Source organism: Capra hircus, chromosome 6 (genome assembly GCF_001704415.2).
Source record: "Capra hircus breed San Clemente chromosome 6, ASM170441v1, whole genome shotgun sequence".
In the NCBI taxonomy this organism is placed as follows: Eukaryota; Metazoa; Chordata; class Mammalia; order Artiodactyla; family Bovidae; genus Capra; species Capra hircus.
In genome coordinates, this window is record NC_030813.1 from 99,937,032 (window position 1) to 99,963,519 (window position 26,488).

The 26,488-nt window shown below is 44.6% G+C and overlaps 1 protein-coding gene across 4 annotated transcripts in view; it reads right to left on the bottom strand.

The window, feature by feature from the left end:
* The window catches only part of WDFY3 (WD repeat and FYVE domain containing 3), a 279,597-nt gene continuing 254,139 nt past the window's right edge, over positions 1,031-26,488 (bottom strand). For 3 of the 4 annotated variants that reach the window (XM_018049687.1, XM_018049685.1, XM_018049684.1), the window contains 12 exons: positions 26,290-26,381; positions 25,854-26,066; positions 23,324-23,471; positions 21,932-22,086; positions 20,884-21,042; positions 18,766-18,945; positions 14,302-14,484; positions 12,784-12,880; positions 8,784-9,107; positions 8,058-8,169; positions 7,508-7,705; positions 1,031-4,382 (listed from right to left, as the gene is read on the bottom strand). In XM_018049687.1, coding sequence (XP_017905176.1) covers positions 4,259-4,382; positions 7,508-7,705; positions 8,058-8,169; positions 8,784-9,107; positions 12,784-12,880; positions 14,302-14,484; positions 18,766-18,945; positions 20,884-21,042; positions 21,932-22,086; positions 23,324-23,471; positions 25,854-26,066; positions 26,290-26,381 — 1,985 coding nt within the window. In that variant the 3' untranslated portion in view covers positions 1,031-4,258. The remainder of the gene's footprint in view (positions 4,383-7,507; positions 7,706-8,057; positions 8,170-8,783; positions 9,108-12,783; positions 12,881-14,301; positions 14,485-18,765; positions 18,946-20,883; positions 21,043-21,931; positions 22,087-23,323; positions 23,472-25,853; positions 26,067-26,289; positions 26,382-26,488) is intronic. The other variant, XM_018049686.1, reaches the window with a different exon arrangement.

Here is a 26,488-nt window from a genome sequence, read left to right on the forward strand (position 1 = left end):
GACTTACTGAAGATCATTTGCACATTTTCCTTTAAACCCTGAAAAAAATTTTTGCAAGTCCGTCCTTGACAGCAACTCTTCTTGAGGTCATGAGAATTATGAATGGTACTACATTAAAACAATGAGAAGTGCTCTGGGTTTTCTCTTATCACCAATCTATTTTTGAAGAAATATCTATTGTCTTAGAAATTCTTAGCATTCCTATATCTTTTGGCTCTACACTGGAGTTGCACTGGGGGGTAATTTGTAATAAGTACAATATCCTCAAACGTGGGACTCTACTATTTATACTTAAGATGAAATGGAAATTTTGTTAGTATATTTAGAAAGAAGACATTAAAGCAGCCTGAATAAACTTAAGTGTTTTCTACATTCCCCCTTTCTGGGAAGTCAGTTTTCAGACCAAATAAGCTAGTAACTATAAAAACAGATGTGAGTTGCTAACAATCTCAGATCAAAGGCTGAAATGGAAAGTCTAGCTGATGACAGAGAGCGCCGTGCTTCCGGAAAGACAGCAGGACAGCAGAATATTCCTGATGTGAATATAGCAGGGGCTGGAGATAGACAGAGATATAATTTATCATTGCTTTCATTTCACAATATGACGGATAAGAGAAAAAGCTCAGAGAAAAGGAGCCGAAACCATGAGATGTAGTCCTTTTCCAGAGGTTCATTCAAGTCTGAAGGTCATGTCTCCCAAGAGCCACTTGTCTCTCCCTGCGGCTGTGCACACCGTTAGCCCCGGGAGTCCAGCATCACTGAGAAACTCAGAATGTGGAAAGCCTGGTTTTAAAACGTGGATTGAACTAGAACGGGAGCCAGGTCCTAGCAGCCAACACCTCTGCAAGCAGAGACTTTAAGCAGGCGCTTCTGAGAGATATATTCACAACTAGAAAAGAACTACACGCAAGCTTTACTGGACCTCAATTTTGTTTTTCATTCTCTGAAGAGCTGGCTCAAAAACTTTTTCTTTTTTTCCTGGGGGTGGTAAATAGGAGGTATTTATCTGAAATGAAAAAAAAAAGTATCTGGACTACTGCATTTAATCATGTATTGTAATTGTGTTACTCTACCTTTTTGCATCAGAGACAGATATACAATGAACATTCAGTTATCACAGGTTGCACACTAAGATAGTAATTCTTCAGGCCTTTTACATAACCACCAAAGAACAGATATTGGATTCTGCAATATAGTACAAAAGTCCACAGTCAATCCAGTCTTAGCCAGTATCTTCAATTTACTTCTGTTGCTGTACAAATAATCGGCCATTACTAGGGCTTACAAGTTAATAACAGGACAAAAAAATATACATTGCACTGACACAAAAAGTCAGCTGTGTTAATAGTCATGCAACAAGTAACCAAACTTGCTGAAATTAAAAATACTTTCTAAAAACAGTTTAAATGGCATAAATATTTTATACAGTTCATTTACCCAAACAAAATGTATTTAAATGATACAAAGCAAAAATAAGTTTCTACCAACTTTATACATAAGAAAGTGCAAAATAACTTATCTAGAGTGTTTTGCTATTATCCAGACGGATGGCTGCTGTGGGCAGCTAGTCTCCTCTTCAAAAGCATGACATTACCATGCCACACTACACACAGATGTTAGAAAACAGGGATGAATGAATGGATGGATGGACAAACCACTACAAAGATCAGGCAGAAGCCCTGTGAGGTACTCTCAGAGAAAGAACATGGACCACACAAAGGTGGGTGTACATGCTGAGAATATATGTTGATAAACAAATGTGCATGAACAGAAAGACATCCAGAGAAACGATTAGCTTATGTGAGTGAGTGTACTTGGGTGTGTGAGTGATTTGTGATTTCTGCATTAAAAGCAAAAAGGAAAAGAAACCCCACTGAACAAAACGGTTGCCCACAGCACCAGCTGCCAGAGGAAATACTATCATGAGGGTTTTGGTTTCCACCTTCTAGTTATGGAAGTTGTGTCGGAAAGTTTAAAAGTGTTCATCTCATATAACTTCATATTACACAGAGGAATAACCTTTAAGTAACTACGTACAGACATTCATATATTCAAGTCTTTAAAGAACATCTCTGCCGCTGGGTTTGGGGTAAACATGGTTCGTGGACACAAGGAGGACGCCTCTTTTAAAAAGTGTAGAATAACACTGCTACAACTCATCTCTAGGTCCGGACAGGGGCAAAGCCCACGGCTAGGTGAGAGCACAGGTCCTGCAACTGTTGAACACCCAGCATTATTTATTAGAACGGAAGTTAGAAGGTTGGGGACGGAGCGGGGAGGAAGGTGGGAGAGAGGGAGACACAGGAAGGAAAACAGAACACACTTTTCTTCAAGTTAAAGTATTAATGCCAATAATCCTTTTATTAACAAGTATATTTGAACTTTTAGAAATGGAAGTGTTTTCCTCAATTTTGATATGTAATCATAAATAGACGGTAGGCTCAGACCTAAGTAAATAAAGGTGTAAATTTAGTAAGCATAAGGCACTAAAGCAGCCTTTATATTTTTCTCTTGGAGACCTAGTTATCAGGAAGAACAAATTTGTTCTTAAGCTGGTTTCAGCCCATTAGGTACAAGGTTACTATTGTACCAATGCCTATGCTTGAATGCATGTGCATATATGTGCATTTTAGTGCATAAGTGTGCCTGTCACCAGGGCCTAAGGATGAAAAATTGGGAATGCCAAAGCCGCTGTCCTTCGTATGATACTCCGAGAGGTGTGAAGGCCTGTCCTTCCTTTCCTGGGCCATAAATGCTTCAATGTTTTTCAAATCACAGGGCTTTTAGATTTGTTCATAATATTATCACTAAATATCTGAAAATGTTAAAATCTAGATTAATCGTTTCATTTGTTTTATATATATATTTATATATGTACATAACACACATTTTAAAAAATCCCACCACCAAAGCCTTTTTCTTCTGTAAACGAAACTTATCTCTTCGCCCCCACCAGCTTTAGTCTCCCTGGATTTGTGTGTTCTGTATCCAACTAGTAGAACAAATTAAATAACTAAATATTAAAATACTATACTTATATTCATAGCAAAAACAAAAAAATAGACATTGATACAGTATAAATCTCACTGTTTTCAGGTAGATGGCATTAAATGGTAAAGGTTAAATATAAGCAGTTCTGACATGATCCAGTTTTACAACAAGGTTTACATGTTAATTCTGTACACTTTTTTCTTTTGTTTTAACCCTTTTTTGGAAAATAAGCTATAGTAGAACATTAGTGTCACCAAAGACACATACTTCTTATGTTCTATGCAAGAGAAGCTAATTTGGGTTACATGCAAATATATTTCCATCAGTTGAGGCAGGGCTGTTTCCTGCACTGCGTGGATTGCCTGACCATCAGGGCGCAGTGCTAAGAACAGATGCTTTGACCACAGGGCAGTCCAAAGAGAAGTCTACGTGGGGCCTTATGACATCAGAACAACACCGAGGTGGTGTGTAGCCATGTGCAAGATGCCCAAAGATTGCCAGGGTATCTCAGGGCCAGACTCCTGTTCTCCCACACTGTTTCCTAAAGAAGGTCCACATGACATTGTTTTGGTTACTAGCTTAGGTTAAGTGGAGATACCGTGGGCAACTTGAGAGAAAGGACATCAGGCACACGAGCTGGGCTTAAAAGGGGAAAGGAAAAAAGACCACAGATAATGTCTTTGAAGATTTAAAAAAAACCATATTTATAATTAATTGGTGAGTGATGTCAGACAAACCATAAGTATTTCATTGAATTAGTGGTTTAGTTGGAAGTCTCATGTTACAGGCTGTTAAGTCCTTATTTAGAAAAAAGGCCTTTGTACCTATTTACAATATACACAGTTACTTGCAAAGAAGTCAGATTTACAACCATTTTCTAAAAGCCTTTCTTTTTTTTGTAGTTGTTGACTTTTCCAATCGAGGATGAGTAGCTCTACAAAAATGAGACGCAAGGAAAGAACAGGTAACATGTGAGGATTTTCTCTTGGAGACAGCGATTGTTAAGGGAGAGTCGGATGCTGAGCTGTTGCTCCCGGGAACCACCTCGCCTTCTCAGCAGGTGCTGCTCCCCTGCACAGTGCCTGCCCCACGACTGGACTCTACACCCGTTTAGCCAGTGTTCCCTTTGAATCCCACACTTCAGACGCGTGGTGTGAAGAGATGTGTAAACGGAGACTGTCTCGATGCCTTCCAAGCTGCGAGTTGTGACGGGGGAGGCGGGAAGCGGGGTCTCCAGACCGTGGTCTCCGATCAGCTTGGTGAATCTTCAACAATTCCGGGGCCCGTCTTCTGAACTCCTCTCATGCTGTAAGTTATAGTAACAGTTCTGACAGACACGTACTGGGGAGGAGATTTTCAAGCGTTTGATTTCTGACTGAAATCGGCTGCACCTAAAGGAGGCAAAACCAGGTAGTTATGGATTTTTCCCCACATTGGACCACTGGGCCCCGAAATGCTCATTTAAAACCAGAACGGACAGCCTGCAGTGTAATGCTCAAGACCATATTGTGTCAGAAGAATGCCAGAGGCCGTACTGGTACGGGTCATGTGGTTTTTGACCAAGGACCACGAGGAATGCTGTATTCCTTGTTTCATTCTATGAAGAAATGTGCTAATAAACCAAGGCAAGGCATTTATTTGACCAAAGAGGATTAAAAAAAAAAGTTAAGATTCTGCTACAGGATGAAGCCAGGGGAACTGAACAGCTCTGAGGCCGTTCTTCCTGTGCAGGACGGAAGCAGGGCATTCTTCCTCATGTCCTGTAACCTTGGGCGGTATGCCAATGTCTTTACTTCGAGCCTGACTATTTTCCCTGGGCATTAGAGCTCTCACTACTCATTTTAGAAGATACTTTGGTCACTAAAGAGTTCTTCTGAGCTTTTAAACACTTTGACTCACTCTTCAGTCATTTCTTAAACACGTAGTTTGACTTTTCTGTCTGGTCCAAATGTTCTCATTTTTTGTTTATCTTGACAGAATTTCTTGAGGTGGAATACACACTTAGAGATGTTCTTTATAGAAAGCATTCTTATTCCTGGCATAAAGCAGGGTATGACCCTGAATGTGGCACTCTGTCACTTTGAGCTTGGCTTTTCACAAGACAAAATTTTATTTCCTCCATTAATCTATCAGTACAAGTGTCCAGAGAATAAGTGAAGCGCCAGCAGCCTCGGGGGTTTAAGGGACTGGACTTCGAGGAGACCCTTAGGAATGCTGGCAAGCTCCCTTAGCATCATGGCAGGGCTATGCCCTCTGGGACAGCATTCCTTCCATGCTCATTATGTCATCCTCTGTCACTTGTTTGGTTGGTTTTTCAAATAAAGCCTCCATTCAACATTTGAGGGCCTGGGATAATTTAAAGAATCACCTACATGTAAACAGTACTTTGAAAATTAAACACTACAAAGAACAGATGTATGTCAGCAGACATATGGAGCAGCAGATGACCAGAAATTACCAGATCACTAGGCTTCACAGAGTGGGTGTCTCAAAGCACAGAAGCTCAAGACAGATACCTCTGCCATCATGGAAATTCCTGTAAGAAGTGGCTGGCAGCAACTTTCTGCTACCTCACCTTGAATCAGGCATCTCAGGAGAAAAGGTTTAAGACATTAATCTGAAAACAAATTTATAATTATGATAACACTTTTTACTAAACACCTATACTGCCAGACTTTGCACCTGGTGCTTTACAAAACTCATATGTGATTTCAGAGAGGGCTAGTAATGTGCTGAGATGACGCAATGGACAACAGCCCAGTGAGTACCTGGGCAGTGTTAACCCAAGACCGTAGCCTTTCCAATAAGCCAAGGCCCTCAGTGACTGGCTCAGGAGCAATGATACACTTTGTGTTTTCTATGAAAGCATCTTTCGAGTAAGGCAATATACATATTAGTGAGTACTGCCTGGGGGATCTTTTCGGTTGTCTGCCATGAAAACTAAGGACTGGGGCTTCCCTGATGGTCTAGTGGTTAAGAATCTGCCTGCCAATGCAGGGGACACGGGTTTGATCCCTGGTATGGGAAGATCCCACATACCTCAGAGGAACTAAGCCTGTGTGCCACAACTACTGAGCCCACACGCCCTGAGACCTGTATTCCACAACAAGAGAAGCCCACGTGCTGCGATGAAGGGGAGCCCGCACTGCAACTGGAGAGAGCCCACGAATGGCAATGAAGACCCAGTGCAGGCAAAAACACATGCATGCGTGCATTCCTGCCTGGGACAGAGGAGGCGGACAGGCCACAGTCCAAAGGGTCACAGAGAGCTGGACACGACTGAGAGACTAAGCAGGCAAATATGTAGGTAAATAAATCTTAAAAAAAGGAAAGTAATGCGTGAACATGCATGTGTGGGACCCCAGTGTATGACAGAGATGCCAAGGAGTCAGTGCATATGGGACAGCTGACTCTTCATACCTGGGAAATGTAAGTGATCCCCACCTCATGTCATACCCCTAAATAAATTCCAAATGGATTTGAACCTAAAGACCCAAATGGGAAAAACAAAACTTTGAAACTTTTAAAAGAAAATGAACAAGGCCATCTTTATGACCTCAGGACAGAAAAAGATTTTTTAAGGCCAAAAAAAAGGAAGCAAAAGTAATAAAAAGTAACACATGCTACTACATCAAAATTCTAAACCTGTGTGCCAGAAAAAAGACATACATCAAGTTAAAAACACAAGCCACAGACTGGCAGAAGATATCTGCAAGACATATATAAGGCAAAGGATCAGAGCCCAGGATACAAAACAACTCAAGTAGGTGGAAAAAAACAAAGAGCAAACCCAAAGGGGAAATGGGCCAAGTTACCCCATAGGAGACTCAAAACTGCCAATAAGCATATGAGAAGATGCTCAACCTCAGAGACGCTGCAAGCTAGAACAACACAATCTGGCTCTCAGATTGGCACAAGTGGAAAAGCTTGGCAGTTCCAGGTATGAATAAGCACTGCAAGAACTGACATATCCCGCTGGAGGGAGAGCAAACTAGCACTACTGTTCTGGAGAGTAATCTGGCAATAGCTAGTTACACTCAGGGCTATGTCTGCCATCTAGCAATTCCTTTCCGAGGTATCTCCTCCAGGGAAACTCCAGCTTGTGTATGAAGAGGGCATTTATAATGGTGTGCATTGCAGTATTGCTTATTGTTCTGATAAAATGAAAGAAAATCCCTTGAGTCCATCAAGGACCTCCCTGGTGGTCCAGTGGTTACGAGTCAGCCTGCCAAAGCAGGGGACACAGGTTCAAACCCTGGCTGAAGAAGATCCCACCTGCCACCGGGCCACTGAGCCCATGAATCACATCTACTGAAGCCTGTGCACCCAGAGCCCCACCTCTGCAAGAAGAGAAGCCGCAGTGAGAAGCCCGAGCACCACAACTAGAGTAACCCGAACCCTCGCTGCAACTAGAGGAAAGCCTGTTCACGGCAGTGGAGACCCAGAGCAACTAAAGATACATAAGCAAAAATTAATTTTTTAATTAAAAGGAAAGAAAGCTTGCATCTCATCTTACTTCTGGCAGAAGAGCTGACCGCAGTTCCTGCAATGGTGCCGTCTTTCCGTGAGAGAGAACCGCACGGAGCAGCCTGAACAGCTGTCCCCTCCTTCGTCCTTCACCCAGTGGTCAGCGGCGGAGCGGCCGGGCTGGTCGCTCACAGACCAGCTGAATACCCGGCCCCGACTGTCGCCCACGAGGATCCTGCTGTGGTCCCTGCAGGAGACACGGCAGAGTTACCGCCAGGCGGCCGCAGCTCCCTGTGACCCTGGTCCCCAGTGGATGTGTGTGCTGGGGAGGGGTCGAGAGTGGATAGGCACAGAACAGCACGGAGCCCGAATGCACACTTCATCTCAACCCTCCATGCATCAAATCGTGCTGTATCTCTGAAGAACAGAGAAGGCAAAGTTTTTTGGTTTTTGAAATTCACAAGTGAAATCCACACACTGGCAGGTGTCCTGGTGTGTCTGGTGCAGCCCCACAGGATAATACAGATGAAACCTGTGCTCCCCAGAGGTGGCTTGAGTGTGGGTGCCCAGGCTGGGCCCCAGGAGAGCTGGCCACTTACTTGGAGACGCCCAATGCGGTGATCTCGGCAGGGTGAGCGTTGTCCTTCCGGTCGAAGGCCGTGTGCATGGTCAGCTTACTCCTGAACACCAGCTGCCGTTCCCAGCGATACCCTGGGGCAGAAAAGGGCAACGCATGACTGACGAAGCGAGGGGAGCCCATGTATGGTAGGTGGCCCCTGACAAAGGGCTCTCAGACCTCAGGGTGCTGCCGAACACAGCTCTGGCAGCCTCTCTGGTTCTCGGTCGCTGCTGCCTTGGTTATTAAAGGTCCAGCAGTCTAGCCTGATACTGACCACGGACTCAGGCCTTCACAAAGACAAACACGGAGAGGGGGAAACCCTCAGTACTAGACACAACTTCTCCAGCTGAGGACCTGGCCCCTAACTCTATCACAGGTAAAGTTCTCTGTGAATAGAGTTTTATCTATTTATCCATAATCCATAGGCTACCCATTTTCAAAAGCTTTCATAATTTGTGAATGAATGAAGTTTTGGTTTGAGGTTATTTTTCCTTACAAAATGCCCAACACACTGCAAATGCTACTGTAGGATAGACTCTCCAAGGGTCTCTAGGTCCACTTTACACAAGAAGAAACGTGAGGCCCTCTCGGCGGGCGGCCTCGGTCACAGGGAGGGGGCAAAGAGGAGCTGCAGCACTCCGCCTCAGTCCACCGACCCTCGCCAACCCACAAGGCTTGACAAACAGACGTGGGACTTCTGAGTTACCAGGCTTCAATCGGCTGTAATTCCGCGCCTCGATGGGATTGGGGTGGGGGTGGTTAAGGGGAGTCTGAAGATGAGGTCTGCTCTGGCCCTCTGAATAGTTCACAAATATGAAGCCGTCTTTCTCATCGAGGCTGAGCTGATCGGACCAGCGCCTGGAGTCGTCGGAGCCACTGTCGTTATACCAGGTGGCTGTGGCTCGGCAGGAGGCTGCCCGGGGCCGGTGGCTGGTGCTGCTGGGCTGGCTGGGCGTGTCCTTGGGGTCCTGGCTGACGCTCTGCTCGTCGGCTTCGGAGTCGCTGCTGTCCTCGTCCTGGGCTTCTTGCCCTGGGTGATGCATCGGGGGAATTAGAGAACACACACACATCATGGTTAGATCCAGCTTTGTCCCACTTGTATTTTTCCTCTAGTGGTTAAGACACAAGAGACAGTATTTTAAGCTCAATATTACAATATGCAAAGTCGCTTCAGTTGTGTCCCACTCTTTGTGGCCCTGTGGACTGTAGCCTGCCAGGCTCCTCTGTCCATGGTATTCTCCAGGCAAGAATAGTAGAGTGGGTTGCTGTGCCCTCCTCCAGGGGACCTTCCTGACCCAGGGATCGAACCCACATCTCTCATGTCTCCTTCACTGGCAAGAGGGTTATTTATCACTAGCTCAACCTGGGAAGCCATAAAGGCAAATAAATTGCCAGAATTTTCAGTTAGGTATGATAGCAAAATGGCAGAATTTCAGAGTTTATAGACTGTTGTGGCCCAAATCCTTAGATCGGCATTTATTCTTTCACAATCTGGCCAAAGCCTGCCTTTATGAATTTCTCACCACCCGCACCTGCCTCACGGCCACAGCTCAGCTGGACGTGCCCACTTGGCTCTTCACGCAGCCCTGCTCCTCCTCGCAGCTAGTTTTGCACACGCGGGTTGGCCCTGCTTGGACCCATCTTCCCAATCTCTGTGTGTTCCGATGTGACCTATCTCTCAAGACATATCTTAAATGCTTCTTTCTCTAAAATCTTATGTGGTTCCTGCAACAGAAAGTTAACTCTCTCTTCTGGGCTCCTTTAACAGCTGTATGGCTCTCACACATTTAAAATTATCACTCCAAACTATTACTTTTGGTCATTATTTCTACAAGACAGTGGTCAGTTGCAGAGCAGGAGTCCCAGCACGGTGCCTTCCACATAGCAGTCAATATAAATGACAGCACAGATGAGCAGACCATGGATAGAAATCTTAATTGAGAATTTCGTTCCTCCTCCTCTTTCCATTGTTATTGTGCATTTCTTCAGCTCAATTCCCTTGCAACAGTCTACTGGAGGGAAAACCAGCTTTCCTGGTGGCTCAGATGGTAAAGAATCTATCTGCCTGCAGTGCAGAAGACCCGGGTTCAATCCCTAGTTCAGGAAGATCCCCTGGAGAAGAGAATGGCAACAAACTACAGTATCCTTGCCTGGAGAATCCCATGGACAGAGGAGCCTGGCGAGCTACGGTCCACAGGGCTGCAAAGAGTCAGAACCTACTGAGCGACCAACACTTTCACTTACTTTCAAACATATGTAACTGGAACAAAGGAGAGAGCAAGACCAAGTGAGCAGGGACCTCCCTGGTGGTCCAGTGGTTAAGAATTCGCCTTCCAATGGTGGAGATACAGGTTTGATCCCTGGTCAGGGAACTAAGATCTCACACGCCACAGGGCAACTAAGCCTGCGTGCCTCAACTACTGAACCCATTCGCTCTGGAGCCCATGAACCTGCGTGTGTCAATGAAGATCCTGCGTGCCACAACTACAACTTGACTCAGCCAAAAACAAACAAACAAACAAACGAGCAAGCACCAGTCCACTACGCATATTTTTTAACTAGACGAATACTTAATTTGCCTGTGGTAAGATCCAACCAGTCCATTCTGAAGGAGATCAGCCCTGGGATTTCTTTGGAAGGAATGATGCTAAAGCTGAAACTCCAGTATTTTGGCCACCTCATGCAAAGAGTTGACTCATTGGAAAAGACTTTGATGCTGGGAGGGATTGGGGGCAGGAGGAGAAGGGGACGACAGAGGATGAGATGGCTGGATGGCATCACGGACTCGATGGACGTGAGTTTGAGTGGACTCCGGGAGTTGGTGATGGACAGGGAGGCCTGGTGTGCTGTGATTCATGGTGTCGCAAAGAGTCGGACACAACTGAGTGACTGAACTGAACTGAACTGAAAGAGTCTGCCTGCAATGAAGTAGACCCAGGGATCAAACCTGAAGATCTACCCGAAGGAGGAAATGGCAACCCATTCCATTATTTCTGCCTGGGAAATCCCATGGACAGAGGAGACAGTCCATGGGATTACACAGAGTTGAACATAACTGAGCAATTAACACTACTACTAATGTTAGTAAGCCGGTTGGCTAATTTCAGAGCTTTTTTTTTTTTTTTAACCCAATGGCTTATGATCATGAAAGTCTTCAAACAGTGGTCTTTGACACAGGTTTGATTTCCAGAGAGCCACTAGCTCTCTCTTTCATCTGGGGCCCTGCCCTTGAGTCCTACCACTTTGACATGGTCCCAAGTTAACCCTTTCTGTAGGCTGCTCTCTGCCTCTGCCACCCTTGCCTAACTTTGTCCACAATGTGAAAACATAAAGAGGACAAAGACATACAAATGTCTCTCCTCCCTGAATCTGACCCCTTCTTCTCTCCTTATTCGTATTTTCCTGTTTTTCACTTACAAGCTTTGTTACGAGGAAGGGAGAGGGACACACTTCTCATTAGACTGAACAGTCGATGTCTGACACACAACAGTTATTAACTCTCAAATACTGACTGAACTGAATTCTGAGTGTAGGTCTTCAAACACCCAGATGACTTTCTTCTTAGTGGAACTGCAATTGTATGTGGAAATTTACACGCGTTAAAGTAACACAAGCATTACAATGTCCTGTTCATCGGTTCTGGCAAAGAAAGTAAAAGCTACTGTCAGCTTATAAGGAGAAGGATTTGTGTCTTTCTGATAGTAAGTCTTTTCCCTTAGCAACTTCCTCATATTGTCAAACTCATGCTGAATTCTCAGTGTACAAAAATTAGTCACGGAGAGACGATCTAGAGGTTGAACTTAAAGCCCCTTTCCTTTCTATGAAGAGTCTTGGACCAGTTGATCTAAATCAGCGAGAGGTATTTCTCTGGAGACTCAGTAACCCAAAGCACACCTTAGCTTGATTCTTTGGTGCCATTTCCAAACGTTCTGTGTGTGTATATATACACTGTGTATATATTTCACCGGAAAATTTTAAAGTGCTTCACAAACAGCAGATACAGAACAAAGATTGGGGCTTCCCTGGTGGCTCAGTGGTACCAAGAACCTGCCTGCCAACGCAGGAGATGTGGGTTTAATCCCTGGGCTGCGAAGATACCCTGGAGGAGGAAATGGCAACCCACTCTAGTATTCTTGCCTGGGAAATCGAGGGCCAGAGAAACCTGGTGGGCTATAGTGCATGGGGTCACAGAGTCGCACGTGACTTAGCGACTAAACAGCAAGAATACAGATCAGCAGGCTCCTGTCTGATGAAGGCCCCTCCTGAGGGGGTCTAGGGCATGCACTCTGGTCTGTCTCTGTGAATAGTTTACAAACATGATGCTGCCCTGTCCCTCACATGGAGCTGTTCAAGTGATGGGGGGACTGAGGTGTGGCCCCGACTTATCGGACAGTGGACTCTTGCACCTGCTTTGTATTTCTCAGAATGGAAAGCCCAAGCCTCTGGTATTCTGGGAAGCTTGCAACTGTATTTATTGTGGGATGCGAAAGCTCACCATGAGACACTACCACATGGGGTGTTGCCTGATGAACCAGAGAACTCTGTGAGCCTGCCAGGCTGCTTTGCACACCAGGTGGTTAAGACCACTTCTGACAGCAATGCCCAACCTCAGGCTCTTGCTTACCTTGGTTGATGTAAGTTTACTCATAAGGATTTAAAAAAAAGAAACATGAAAATTACTGCAAAACTTAGAAAGTATTCAATACCGATTTGTGCTTCTGGACAGTCTTCCTGCATTTCGAGAACTTCAGCAGGCTCAGGGGCTGGTGTTTCAGGAACTTGCAAAAATTCCATTCTCCAAAACTGAATTTAAATAAGCATGGGGAAAAAAAACAAAACAACACAGTTGAACAGATTATAGAAACAATTTATGAGTTACTGCATGAAGATGGATTCTCAGGGTTAAATAGGTAACCTGACTTCTCTTATTATGTACAGTCAGGGTTCCCTGTATCTTGAAAAATGTGGCAGGGACTGCTTCCAGATTAAACAGTTCTCCCCAAACTGTGTTGCATGAGATGTCAGTGGGTTTTTCATGGTCAAGGGAAAGGAATGGGGTCAAAGAGATTTCAGAAACACAGTTAAACTATGTACACTTCCTTATTTCCTACAAAACCCCTGTGAGCCTTGCATACACTGATATGTAGTTTACACCTCCAAGAAGGTGTACAGGAAGTAGGAGCCCCAGACGTGTTTGGCTAGGGTGCTCTTCATGATGCCTCACAGATGGAGTAATCTGGAATGCTGCTCTGCAGCCCTGCAGCTTTGGGGGTGTGCCCTTTGGGGGAGTGGCCACAGTCTAAGAGTAGAATGTGGCCGGGGAGTGGCCGATGGCCTCATTGTGTAGCTCTGCTTGTGACTGTGATTACAAGGGCAGCAACCATCTGCTCTCTCCTTTTACAGAGCACAATTAAAGAAGGACATAAAGAAAAATCTCCTGAGAGAAACACCCAAGTATTACAACAGACTAAAAAGGTAAACAGTCCGTGGATTCCATTTTTGGTAGAGGCCCAACGCATGAATGCATCGGCTTCCCTGGTGGCTCAGACAGTAAAGCTTCTGCCTACAATAAGGGAGACCCGTGTTCAATCCCTGGGTTTGGGAAGATTCCCTGGAGAAGGAAATGGCAACCCACTCCAGTACTTTTGCCTGGAAAATCCCAGGGACAGAGGAGCCTGGTAGGCTACAGTCCATGGGATTGTGAAGAGTCAGACACAACTGAGCAATTTCACTTTCTTTCTTTTCTTTTCAACACATGAAAACTAAGAAAAGGATAAACGGATCTAGGATTCAGGTAAAATCACCCAGGATCTGAGATAAGCAAGGAATGGATGACTGGAGGCCCCTGGAAGCATGATCGAGCTCTGTGATTCTCTGCAGAGAAGAGATGGTCCCCATTTTCCCTAAGAAGCCATCTGACGGGCTGAAAGGCCAATACTTGGGCAGCTGACATTTCTAGCAATCCCAGTGCGACAGGGAAACGGTGTCTCAGTGATCCTATATCAAGTGGTCAATGCGCTAACACATCTACTTAATGGGGGGAAAAGAGGCCGAGTCACTGACGCTCCCCACATCTGATAACCCAGTGGCCAAGGTCTACATCTGAGTGCCAGTTTGCTAAACAGCAGGACAACCTCCAGGTGTCTTCATGTGCGGACAGCTACAGAAGCTTTGGGTGAACCAGGGCAGCAAACACCCTGGCGCATGTGCTCAAGAGGACCTACCCGGACCACGCCATCCGAGTGTCCTGTGACGATGACGTTCTGCGTGTCCCACTCGTTCATCTCTGACACGCAGCAACAGACGATCTGCTGGCTCCTGCCTGTGAATGTGTTCACACTTACGATGGGGTTCCCGTTGATGCTCCACACATGGATATACATGCCAGCGCAGGACACGATGTCCCCCTGAGATGGGGAAGAGAAACGTCACTCCCAGCAGAGGACACGCTCCTTTCAGAAGCAACTGAATCTTTGGTCTGGCTCTCGAGAACTCTCTTAAGTGCTTTGACTAGTGACTGGGTAGTTTCTGAGGTAGACTGGAATCCAGAGCTTGCTGACTTAAAAAAAAAATACCCTGAACAGAGGCCTCTTTAAGAATTCAAGATGGCATGAAGACTGGTCAAGGTGATCTGGTGATGGATTTGGAAGCCCTTCCACACACTCAGCAGAGCCCTGCTGCATTCCATGTCAGAGCTATCTGTAATCTGAGGAGGTGATAACCACTCTTTTACTGTTTACGAAATCTATACCTTCCACCCACTTAATTTTACAAAATGAGCCCAATCATAAAAGCCACGGGGTAGAAGAGAAATCTTTTACTTTGGTGCAGCTGGGACTCTCCTTCAAAAAACAAAAAGATGAAATCTTGGTAACACTGTAATATCCTATTACAAATTTGTATTCACAATAGAGAAGAAGAAAGCTAGTATGTAGGTCATTTCTTGGCACACGGAATTAAACCCTAAGACTCCCTGAGCAGAGAAGTCAGTTTTTCATGAGTTCCAGAGATAGGAAAAAAAAAAAAAAAAGGAAGCTTTTCCTTCAAATTCTGCCAGTTTGGTGAAAAAACAACCCACTACCATTAAAGGAACTAAGATACTTCCTGAAGCATCAATAGTGTGTTGGTTAGTGCGCTGGGCCCTTTAGACACCCCAAAGCTTCTACACCATCCCAGGCAGCCTCTCCTATCCCTGAGCTAGTCTGACAGGCGTGATGCTAGGCCTGACTTCAGAAATGATCTGGTGGACACAGCCAGTGGGCGTAGGACAACATACAGGAATTGGAAGATGGTCATCAAAACAATAAATATGCCAGCAAATCTGGAAAACGCAGCAATGGCCACAGGACTAGGAAAGATCAGTTTTTATTCCAATCCCAAAGAAAGGCAGGGCCAAAGAATGCTCAAACTACTGCACAATTGCACTCATTTCACAAGCTAGCAAAGTAATTCTCAAAATTCTCCAAGCTAGGCTTCAACAGTATGTTAACTGAGAACGTCCAGATGTTCAAGCTGGATTGAGAAAAGGCAGAGGAACCAGAGATCAAATTGCCAACATCCACTGGATCACAGAAAAAGCAAGAGAATTTCAGAAAGACATCTACTTCTGCTTCACTGACTATGCTAAAGCCTTTGACTGTGTAAATCACAACAAACTGGAAAATTCTTCGAGATGGGAATACCAGACCACCTTTCCTACCTCCTGAAAAATCTGTATGTAGGTCAAGAAGCAACAGTTAGAACTGGACATGGGAAAATGGACTGGTTTCAAATTGGGAAAGGAGAACATCAAGGCTGTATATTGTCACCCTGCTTATTTAACTTCTATGCAGAGTATATCATGCAAAATGCTGGGCTGGATAAAACACAAGCTAAAATCAAGATTGCCAGAGAAATATCAACAACCTCAGAAATGCAAATGACACCACCCTTATGGTAGAAAGTGAAGAGGAACTAAAGAGCCTCTTGATGAAAGTGAAAGAGGAGAGTGAAAAAGTTGGCTTAAAATTCAAAAAACTAAGATCATGGCATCCAGTCCCATCCCTTCATGGCAAACAGATGGAGAAACAATGGAAACAGTGACAGACTTTATTTTTTTGGGCTCCAAAATCACTGCAGATGGTGAATGCAGCCATGAAATTAAAAGATGCTTACTCCTTGGAAGAAAAGCAGTGGCCAACCTAGACAGCATATTAAAAAGTAGAGACATTACTTTGCTGACAAAGGTCTGTCTAGTCAAAGCTATGGTTCTTCCAGTAGTCATGTATGGATAAGAGAGTTGGATTACAAAGAAAGCTGAGTGCCAAAGAACTGATGCTTCTGAACTGTGGTGTTGGAGAAGACTCTTGAGAGTCCCTTGGACTGCATGGAGATCCAACCAGTCCATCCTAAAAGAAATCAGTCCTGAATATTCATTGGAAGGACTGATGCTGAAGCTCCAATACTTCAGCCACCTTATGTGAACAGCTGACTCATTAGAAAAGACCCTGATGCTGGGAAATGATTGCATTCGGGAGATGGGGATGACAGAGGGTGAGATGGTTGGATGGCATCCCCGACTCAATGGACATGAGTTTGAGCAGGCTCTGGGAGATAGTGAAGGACGGGGAGGCCTGGTGTGCTGCAGTCCATGGGGTTGCAAAGAGTTGGGCATGACTGAGAAACTGAACAACATCAAGAACAGAGGAAAGCTAGAAACGAAACAGCAGGACCCATGCAAGAGAGAAGGGAAGGGAAGGCAGGCGTGACCCGGTGCTTTTCCAAACCATTGTCTGCGGTGGTCTTGCTACTGTTCCTTCCCCTTCTCCCCCAGTCTACCAAGGTGGCAAGAACCAAACCAAAACCCAAACAAAAACCACACTGAGCAAAGCGCTGCTGTGTCTACCTCTGGAACCACCTCTGACGACGAGTGTCAGCAACTGAGTTTTAATTAATGGGTTCAGTCTCTGTAGGAGACGGGAGGCTGCCACCCCATGATGCACTACACAAGACATTCTGCAATTACTCCAGGGCACCTCAATTAGAGTGCGTTTGAGCAAACCCTGTGGTTATGAGGGTTGAGAGTAAGAAGAATTAAAGGGCAGCTGCAAGGCAACTTATGCCCAAAGTGTAGACTGCAATAAGGCAGACGTGATGATGGCTACAAAAATGTAACAGAAATAGAAATCTTCTCATGAGTGATGGAAATGACAAATGAATCTTCAAAGGTAAAAATCTAACATGTCTGTAGTGTCTGCAGCAACTACTGCAATCCAGTGAGTGTATGCTGGCCCCAGTGACAACTAACTAAAATAAAAATGTTCAGCATTTAAGAACAATCAAAAACTAAGTGCCTGAAATACTGCAATTATGCATTTGACTCAGAGCAACACAGTGAAGAGCAGGGTGGTTCTGCTGCACTGACATTTCCATAAACCTCCTCTTAGATGCCTTTGCAGGAGCAACCGAAGGTGCTGTTTTAAAAAACATTTTAAGCCTTTCAAATATATATGAAAACAAATTTGACTCTCTTATCCCCACATGCTCCCCACTCATTCCTGACTCTGATTACTCTTATTATTGTGAGACAATCTAAGTGACATTAACTGGCCTTCCCTGGTGGCTCAGTGGTAAAGAACCCACCTGCCAATGCAGGAGGTGCAGATTCGATCCCTGGGTTGGGAAGATCCCCTGGAGGAGGGCCTGGCAACCCACTCCAGGATTCTTGCCTGGAGAATCCCATGGACAGAGGAGCCTGGTGGCCTACAGTGCGTGGGGTCACAAGAGAGTCGGACGAGACTCAGCAAGTCCATGGCACAACTGCAAGTGCCATTAAGTGGGAATGAGTAAATTTCCTTTTCTTCTTTTTCTCTGAGTGACTGCAAGGTATTTGACTGAAAACACAGTACTCAATACTCAGAATCTTCTGGTATAAATTAAAGATATGCCTCCTTTGAAGGGAAAGCTGCCCATGGCTGATGGTATGACAAAGCTAGGACCACTCTGTGTCACTAGCATGATGCCCGGCGGTGCTGACAGCAAGGGTGGGAGTGAATATTTACAGCTAAGAAGTGATGAGCTTGGGGGTTCTCATTAACTTGCAGACTGACTTGCACATGTGAGAAATTGTCCCCTGGACACAGAGACCTCATTCTCTCTAAACCTACCCTGAATGTTCCTTGCTTCCCAACACCCCAAACCAATGACTTTTCCCCCTCCTTGCCTAGTCTGCATGGAGGCTCCTATGCCAGCAAATTTCTTTTGTTCTGTTTCTGTGTATTTTTGAGGGCCATTTTTTTTCATACCTTTGGAATCTGTTTTGAAAACCATTTTACAACAATTTTTCTCTTGTTTGGGTACCCAAATATTACTCTCCTCACTTTATAAACACTTTGAACATATTTCATCAAACTTCAACAATTTTAACAAATCCCACAAATTCCTTGCTTTTAAAAAAGCACATTCTACACTGTTTTATTTTGAACCAAATCTTGCTCTTTGAAGTATTGCTGCAGTGATTGGATTTTAAGACAGAATTGTTTCCTGGGTTACAAACTTTAATATCCATTTGCTTTTGCAAACAACATCTAAACCAAGTGGCTTTTATAAGATGTATGTCCATCAACTTGGAAAGCAGAGTTATTTTGTATTTATGCTGGCCAGAGTTATGTGTTCCTACACACAAAACAAGTGAGCAATTTATGACTTACGGTTAATTCATTGATACACAGAGCAGACACGGGAGCCCGGTGGCCTCGGAGCTGGGTTAGGAACGACAGCTTGTTCAGGTCCCAGATGATGCAGGTTCGGTCTCGGGACCCACTGACGATGATGTGATAGGCTAACGACGCGGTGGCACAGGTGACCGTATCAGTGTGGCCAAGTAAGGCCTAAAAGGGGAACAGATGAGACCTGGTCTCAGGTGGCTGTGCTCCTTACTGGACTCCAAACAGCTGGGTGCGCTGTGAACCGAGAGGCGTGCAGCTAGCGCGGAGCGCCTCGCGAAGCAGCACCTGGAAGGCCCTCATTCTTTTCTCGCCACTGTCCCTGCCTCCCCAACCAGGGGTAAGAGGGAAGTGTGGAGGACTTGGGAGACGCCACTCTCCATTAGTATCTTTCTTCTCTCCTGGCCTCAGCCCAGGATCTCAGAAAGAAGGGAGAGTCGCAACTGCAACCCAGCTGGGGTTTTCTCACACTTCCCCTCTCCACACGGAGATGTGTCGATCACAGTCCCCAAATTCAGAATTTAAATTCTGAATCTATTCTTTTCTGCTGTCGATTCCTCGAAGTCCATTCTACAGAACTACAATTGGATATGTTTTCTAAAAATGTAAGTGCGTGGTTGTAATACATGGTCCCAGGAAGATACAGTGAAAATGCAGCTCTGACATGTCTGCTGAGCACCTGTTAGGAGCTGGACACACCTGGGTGTCTCCTGCACCCGAGAGGGACCTGTTCTCAAACCAGAATAAACACATTTCTCTTTTGCTGGGATATGAAGAGAAACAGGATCAAGGGAAATTGTAGTGCACGAAAACAAACATTTTGAAGGAAAAGATTCAGATGACTGTTAGGAATTTCTGAGTATTTACTATTTATCAAATTTTGGTGATGCACACACCCTTACTATATACTTAGCAAACCCAGAAGGCTGTTTGAAGTGAGGAGTACTTGGCACTGAGGGGCTAACAGGCACGCTAGCTGGCTGCGAAGCCCATTTTCTACATTGAAAATATCGCAAGCAGGAGTGTTTGGACCAGCAAACTGCACTGAGAGCCTTGCGCCTGCTCATGTGGAGACTGTCTCACAAGGACTCACCTTTAGACCCAGCAACCACTGAAGGTTCTGGACAATAGAGATGGTCACTGGAGTAAGCAAGAGGGGCTCAATTCTTTCTATAGGTATTGAGAACAGCACTGTTTGCCTGAGGCTGGTTTTAAGATAGCTTTGGAATCACACAGAACTGAATTTATATCCTGGCTTTACCACAAGGTGTGACATGGGCCTGTGTATTAAGTTCCCTAAGCCGTGGTTTTTCCAGGTGTTAATTAGCTCGGGCTGATAATGATCTTGTAGAAAGGTAAGGATTGCAGTTTTACATTTTTTAAACTCCCAGCACAGTGCCCTGAACACGGCAGGTGTTCAGTAAATGTCAGATATTACTGTTACACTACTTTTAAAATGTGTTATCACAGAAAACACCTAGATGTAAACTCCATTAAAAAGAAACTTACAGTAAATTCACTTATAAATCAAATATTAAAAAGGTGATGGCTTCATGATAAAAGAATTCTTGTTTTGATTAAACATTTATGATAGAGTCACCTCATAACAAGTGATCAAAAATACTTGTTAATAACATCACCAATGGTTTTTCTGAATATATTTCATGAATTTGCCATGTTCTTAAGAATATTATAAATGAAGAAACAGAAAACCAAAAATCAACGACTTAATGGTATAGATGAATGCAAAGCATCCAGAAGTTGTTATGAATCAATTGCAAATATAACTGGTTTGCAAGAATTTAACCTACATATAACTCTGAGAAACATTGACATTACTTAAATATATTTTTAAAAAAACTGTATCACCTAAAGATATCTTGCTTCAGATTTTATAAAAGGACAGCTTGGATCATCTTCAGAAATAGTATCCTCTGATTTTTCATTTACTTTTTTTAAGATCCATTTCTAGCAAAAGAACATACATTTTTTTGGTCTTGTCCATTAATGGTATAAATTGCCTCGGAATTAAGGAAGTTACTCAGTTTCTCTAGAGCATGAGCGGGTGGGCTGGAATAGGTCCACCATCTCACTTTCTGTTACCTGTTTGAGAGTGAGAGTCTTAGCCTTTTCTTTCGAGGCACTCATCTCCCAAACACACACGACCGTGCTTGTTCCACCCGTGATGACCAGCTTGGGGTTGGGGCAGATCGCACAGAGAATCTGGCCCCACTCTGACAAACATTCATAAACAGTCACTGCCTGTAAAATAGAAGAGATGTGAGACACACATGCCATCAAGCACTACAAGCTTCTGAGACACGACGAGCATACCAAATGAAAGAGAACCTCTGTTTGGGTCCCTCCTGGGCCAATACCTGCTGGGCTGGTTCCCTAACGCTCTACTCTGAACTACACCCACAGCCTCCTAACGATAGATGCTATTGAAAATCATAATAAGAAGCACTTTGTTCATATTGGGGGTCTCCAGTTTCTCCAGTCAGGGAAAAAGATGTTTAGATTGTGCGATGCAAAATGACGTTCAGGTTGTGTGATGCTGTGTGAGATGCAGGGGGTGATCTGGTGAAAGGATGCATCCGCTGTAGTGGGCAGAATGTAAAAGGAACCCATGAGTGCTGCTGTTCATGACAATGTGACTAAACAAAACTGTGTTACAGACACAGACTGTGTCCCTCATGCATTCAGGAGAGGACTGTCAAGGGGCAAATACGACCCCAAAGCGTCACTTATGTATTGCCTCTCCAAGAGATGCTAATGGGACTCAAAATGGTAGCCGCAACTGCTTCTTAGGGGAAGGGCGGCAGGTTTTCTGCCACCGAAATGGTAAGTGGGACAGTGACTCAAAGGGAGGCTCGTCTGGTTGGCAGAAATATTGAATACCTAGTTGGCTAGGGCCCCCTGGAGGAGTTCTTAGAGTGGAAGGCAAACTGCTAGGTCCTGGTACACAACCTTCCAGGAGAGGCTTTTCTGCAGGAAACGGGACTCGTCCACTAGCTCCTCTATCCTGATCGGATGCAGTGAAGCTCTCCCTTCCTCTGGGCTGGGGAGGAGCAGCTGAGAAGCCCTTGGCTTGAGCTATCCCCACCCCCATGAGGCAGGATGACATATGAGAACAAGCAACAGTGCAAACCTTGTCTGACTCGTAGGTCCCCAGCCTGCAGCTGAGGTCTGCGTAGCCCCAAGCGAAAGTCTTGTTCCAGGTTGGCGGGATAAGAACCTTATTCTGTTCTACCGCAAGAATGCCTTTGTCTGTACACACGATTTGTCCCACAGGCTCTTTGAGTTCTACAAAAAATAAATCAACATGTTAGAACCAGTACAGGGAAAACTAACCTCCTTATCCCACAGAGGAGGGTAGAGAGTGTTAGTTGTGTCTGACTCTTGTGACCCCATGAACTATAGCCCACCAGGCTCCTCTGTTCCTGGGATTCTCCAGGCAAGAATACTGGAGTGGGAAGCCATTTCCTCCTTCAGGGGATCTTTCCAACCCAGGGACTGAACTGGCATCTCTTGCATCTCCTGCCTTGGTGGACAGATTCTTCACCACGAAGGCTACCTGGGAATCCCACAGGGGAGGGTAAAGGGATTTCAAATATTCATACAAATCAAGTATCTTGACACCCACATTAATACAAAATGACCTGAGAAGGAAGTAGGGCGTGGCTTTCGATGGAGTCTTCTGCAGACCAACTGGGCAGATACCGACCTTGACTGGTGTCTCTAGCCTGCCTGGCTATGGACACTTGCTTGGGTTTGGCTCCCAGCCACCAGGCCCACCTTTTGATCCCAAGGACTTCCAGAGTGTTCTGGGATGCTCCCCAGAACGCCACACAGACCTCCAAACAACCTAGGCCTTCAGCCCCTCCCAGCCCTAGACTTCCTGAAGGAAGGCCAAGAACCCCAGCTCTGACCCAGGACTCTGTTGACCACGCCAGTGCTCCAGAGCCATCTCTGGGCAGTGGCTGGAGCTGGCACAGGGCAGAGTCTGTGGAATGAGACAGGCGGCAGAGAGCTGGGCACCCATCCAGACTTTGATGCTCCAGTTTTTGGATTTAAGTGACAACTTTAAGACTCTGCAAAACAATTTTTTTTTTTTTAATTCAAAGGGGAAAAAAATCTACTTGGAAAAGTAATTTAAAATAACTTACAATAACAGTAGATGAAAGAAGCTTTTAAAGTTGGCATGTTAAAAATACAAGTCTTCTTACTGCTATTTCTAAATTGGCAGAACATGTGTAAATGAAGATGGCAGAAGTTTTTCTACAAGTTGAATTATAAGACTTGGTATACTAGTTTTCAGTACCCTAGCAGAGAGGAGAAACCTGTTGGGTTTCTTTCGGATGCAAAATCCAACAGGCAGAAAGAAGAGAAGAGAAAAGGAAAAGGAGACTCTGTATTTGATGGTTTTAGCACTTCCTACAAATGACACTGTTGCTGAGAAGCAAACTTGTTATTGCTTGACTAGGATTATTAAACAGTCCCACAGAATCATCCAGCAAAAGCCCATTCCCTGTCATTTTACCTTTTACAGGTGTTAGCGAAGGCCTCAGGTTGTCTAGATGATGAAAAAAGATCTTGTCACTGGCAGACCCTGGCGGGACGGAGGCCCCCGCATTGTCTCCATTGAGTCGACTCCTCACTCGCTTGGGTGGATGAGGTTTTTTAAATAACTGGTAAGAGAGAAGACAACACATTTTATAACGAAAGCTAACATTTATTAATCAACCCTTTTATTTGCCAGATATTTTGTTGCTATTTCACTTAAGCTTCACAACAGCCATTAGGTATCACATTGTCACATTTTATACTTGACGAAAGAGATTTAAAGAGGCTCAGAAGGTTGCCATCTGAGATCTCATACCTCAGTAAGTGGGGACAAGACTCTGATACTAAAGCTTGGGTTACCATCAAGCTCTATGCTACACTGATTTCATGATAATTTTTCAAAAGTAAATTAATCTCTTCAAATAACAGTCAGTTGAAAATTATTTTTCAGTGATGTTTAAAAATGAACCCATCCTTTACAGATCGATACCGTTCTGGGCAATGGAGAGCAGGCAGCCATTCTAACTGGGTTACATCTGGCGCCAACATGGGCTTTATGGATGTGACATCATTCCTATCTCATTTAGGTGCTACTAATTTGCTTAATATGAATATGGCTGCCTTCTGTTTACTTTGTGATGATGTAAAAGAAAAAAAGATCTTTGTCATTTCCATTTACTATTTCTAAGGGATTGAAAAGTATTAATGTACATTTAAGATGACTGTTTTTCAAATACTGTATGGTTTCTAAATAGGCAGAGTCATTTCTGTCGGAAAACTGATATCTGAGGAAGATATTTGGAAAATCTTAAGATGAAATGAGATTTAGGATGACTACAACACCATCACAGTCTATTTATTTGACATTTTGGGTTTCCAGGAGAAAAAATATGTTTATAAAGATACACATCTGAGGCGCCCAAAGCTTTAAAGATGTAATTCCCATTTTGTCTACATACATGGCATAGGATCAGGGTTCCGTTATTTTTTATAAATGTCTTCAGAGACAAGACTCAGAAGCTGTATTAAAATACCCACATACTTTCAAATATGCTCATGAATGAACCTTTACTGAAGACCTTTATGAAGTACCTGAGGATAGAGCAGGCCAGGCAAGCATATATATAAGGATAAATTAACATGACGACGACGACAAAGCTTAGCTATTTTGAGGGGTGGTTACACTTGGAAGTACTCTCCATTAGTTCCTGGAATGTCCTAGAAATATGTTAGCATCCAAACCCTATCTCCCAGACTATCTTCCTCTTAAACTCAAAAGTGGGGCAAAAATCCTGCAACAGGGCATGTGTGTTTAGAATATCTGTTTCCCAGAAGGTTATGAAAAATGGTTCCTGCACATGTAACCCTCAAAGAAGGGAAAGGCTTAACTAAGGTTCTTCTGCTGTGATTACAGCTCATCAACAAATGTTCCACTTTGGAAGTAAGCCTGACTCCTGCACTGGGGGATCAGATTGCACTGTGAGCGGCGGAGTCACAGGCGGTGACTTTTCCATATCCCGGCTTTTCCATAAACAAAGACTTATCATTGTTCTGTGTTCCCAGCTGTCAATTGTGGAAACCTCGAAGTCGGTTAACCTACAGAAAGGGAGTCCAGGAGAGATGTCTGAAGAGAGAAGGACAGCCAGGGTCAAAATGCAGAGGCCAGGGCACTTGGGGGAAAGGCGGTGGTCTCAACAGCCAGCAACGCGAGGCTTCTGCACCGTGTTGTGGCTTCTTCTGGCACACCCTGCTCTCGTCGTGGGCCCAGAGCAATGGCGATGAAGGATGGGATGAGTTCCCTTAGTGACTCAAAAGGAGGCTCTTCTGGTTTGCAGAAACACTGAATACCTGGTTGGCTAGGGCTTCCTGGAGGAATTCTTTGAGTGCAAGGCAAAGTGCTAGCCTCTGGTACACAACCTTCCAAGAGAGGCTTTTCCATAGGAAACGTGACTTGCCCAGTAGCTCCGCTATCCTGATCGGATGTGGTGAAGCTCTCCCTTCCTCTGGGTTGTGCAGGAGCAGTTGAGAAGCCAGTTTCCTGCTGAATCGTGTGTGGGGACAGGAAAGCATGCCCTGCCACTAGTCTGTGAAGGAAAATCCTCTTTGACTAACACAATTTCTATTTACCTGGACTGTAAGAGGAAGGAGAATGTAATAATCTAGGGACCCACTGCAACTACTGGGCAATATTCATGGTTCTTAATTAAAAACTTGGTCCAAAGTAAATTACTATATGGTCATCTACCATCCATAGATATATTGTTCAGTCGCTAAGCTATGTGTGGACTCTTCCATGGACTAGGCCCGTGGGATTCTCCAGGCAAGAATATTGGCGGGGCTGCCATTTTCTTCTCCAGGGGATCTTCCCGACCCAGGGATGGAAGCCGCGTCTCCTGCATTGGCAGGCAGATTCTCTACCACTGAGCCACCAGGGAAGCCCACAGACATTAGACAGAGCTTGAAAAATGTAAGAGAAAGTATCGACGATAAGGGAAAAACAGCCATACCTGTTTAGGGATCTGCCCAAAGTTATTAATGAACCCTATGGTGGCTGTCTCCTTGAGGGGGTCATTTATGTTGTAGATATCCACTTGACCCTCATAGAAAAGGTGATGGAAGACATTTACAGCTTCTACCGCGGCAGGACCTTGCTGCTTATAGCCGAAGATTAAGTCGATCCACTCATGCAGATGGGCACTCACGTAGTCACATTCCAGAGCCTGCAATTTCAAAACACAGGTTCAGTCACTGGCTGACTTGTTATTACTAACGTGGAAAGTAAAAGAAGTGACCACTGGCCAACTGGAACTAAAATAACTAAAAACCATACAAATCACATTAGTAACTTGAACACACGGGGAACACATCGCTCAAGGTCCTCTCTCTTTTGTGGTCAGTAAGCCAGTGAAGCCTCAGTTCCACCGCAAAGCACGCTCCCATTACCTCACGGTGCACCCGGATGAATTCTCGTGGGTCTCCTTTTGCCCAGGGTGGAAGGATAACGTCTCCAAGCTTGGTGCCGTTTTGTTTACAGCCTGTGAAATTAGACACATTAACAAGAAAATAAAAGAGTGAGATAAATAGTAACATCCTATTAAAGTAACAGAGAAATAGTGGGTTAGATTCATTACCAGAACTATAC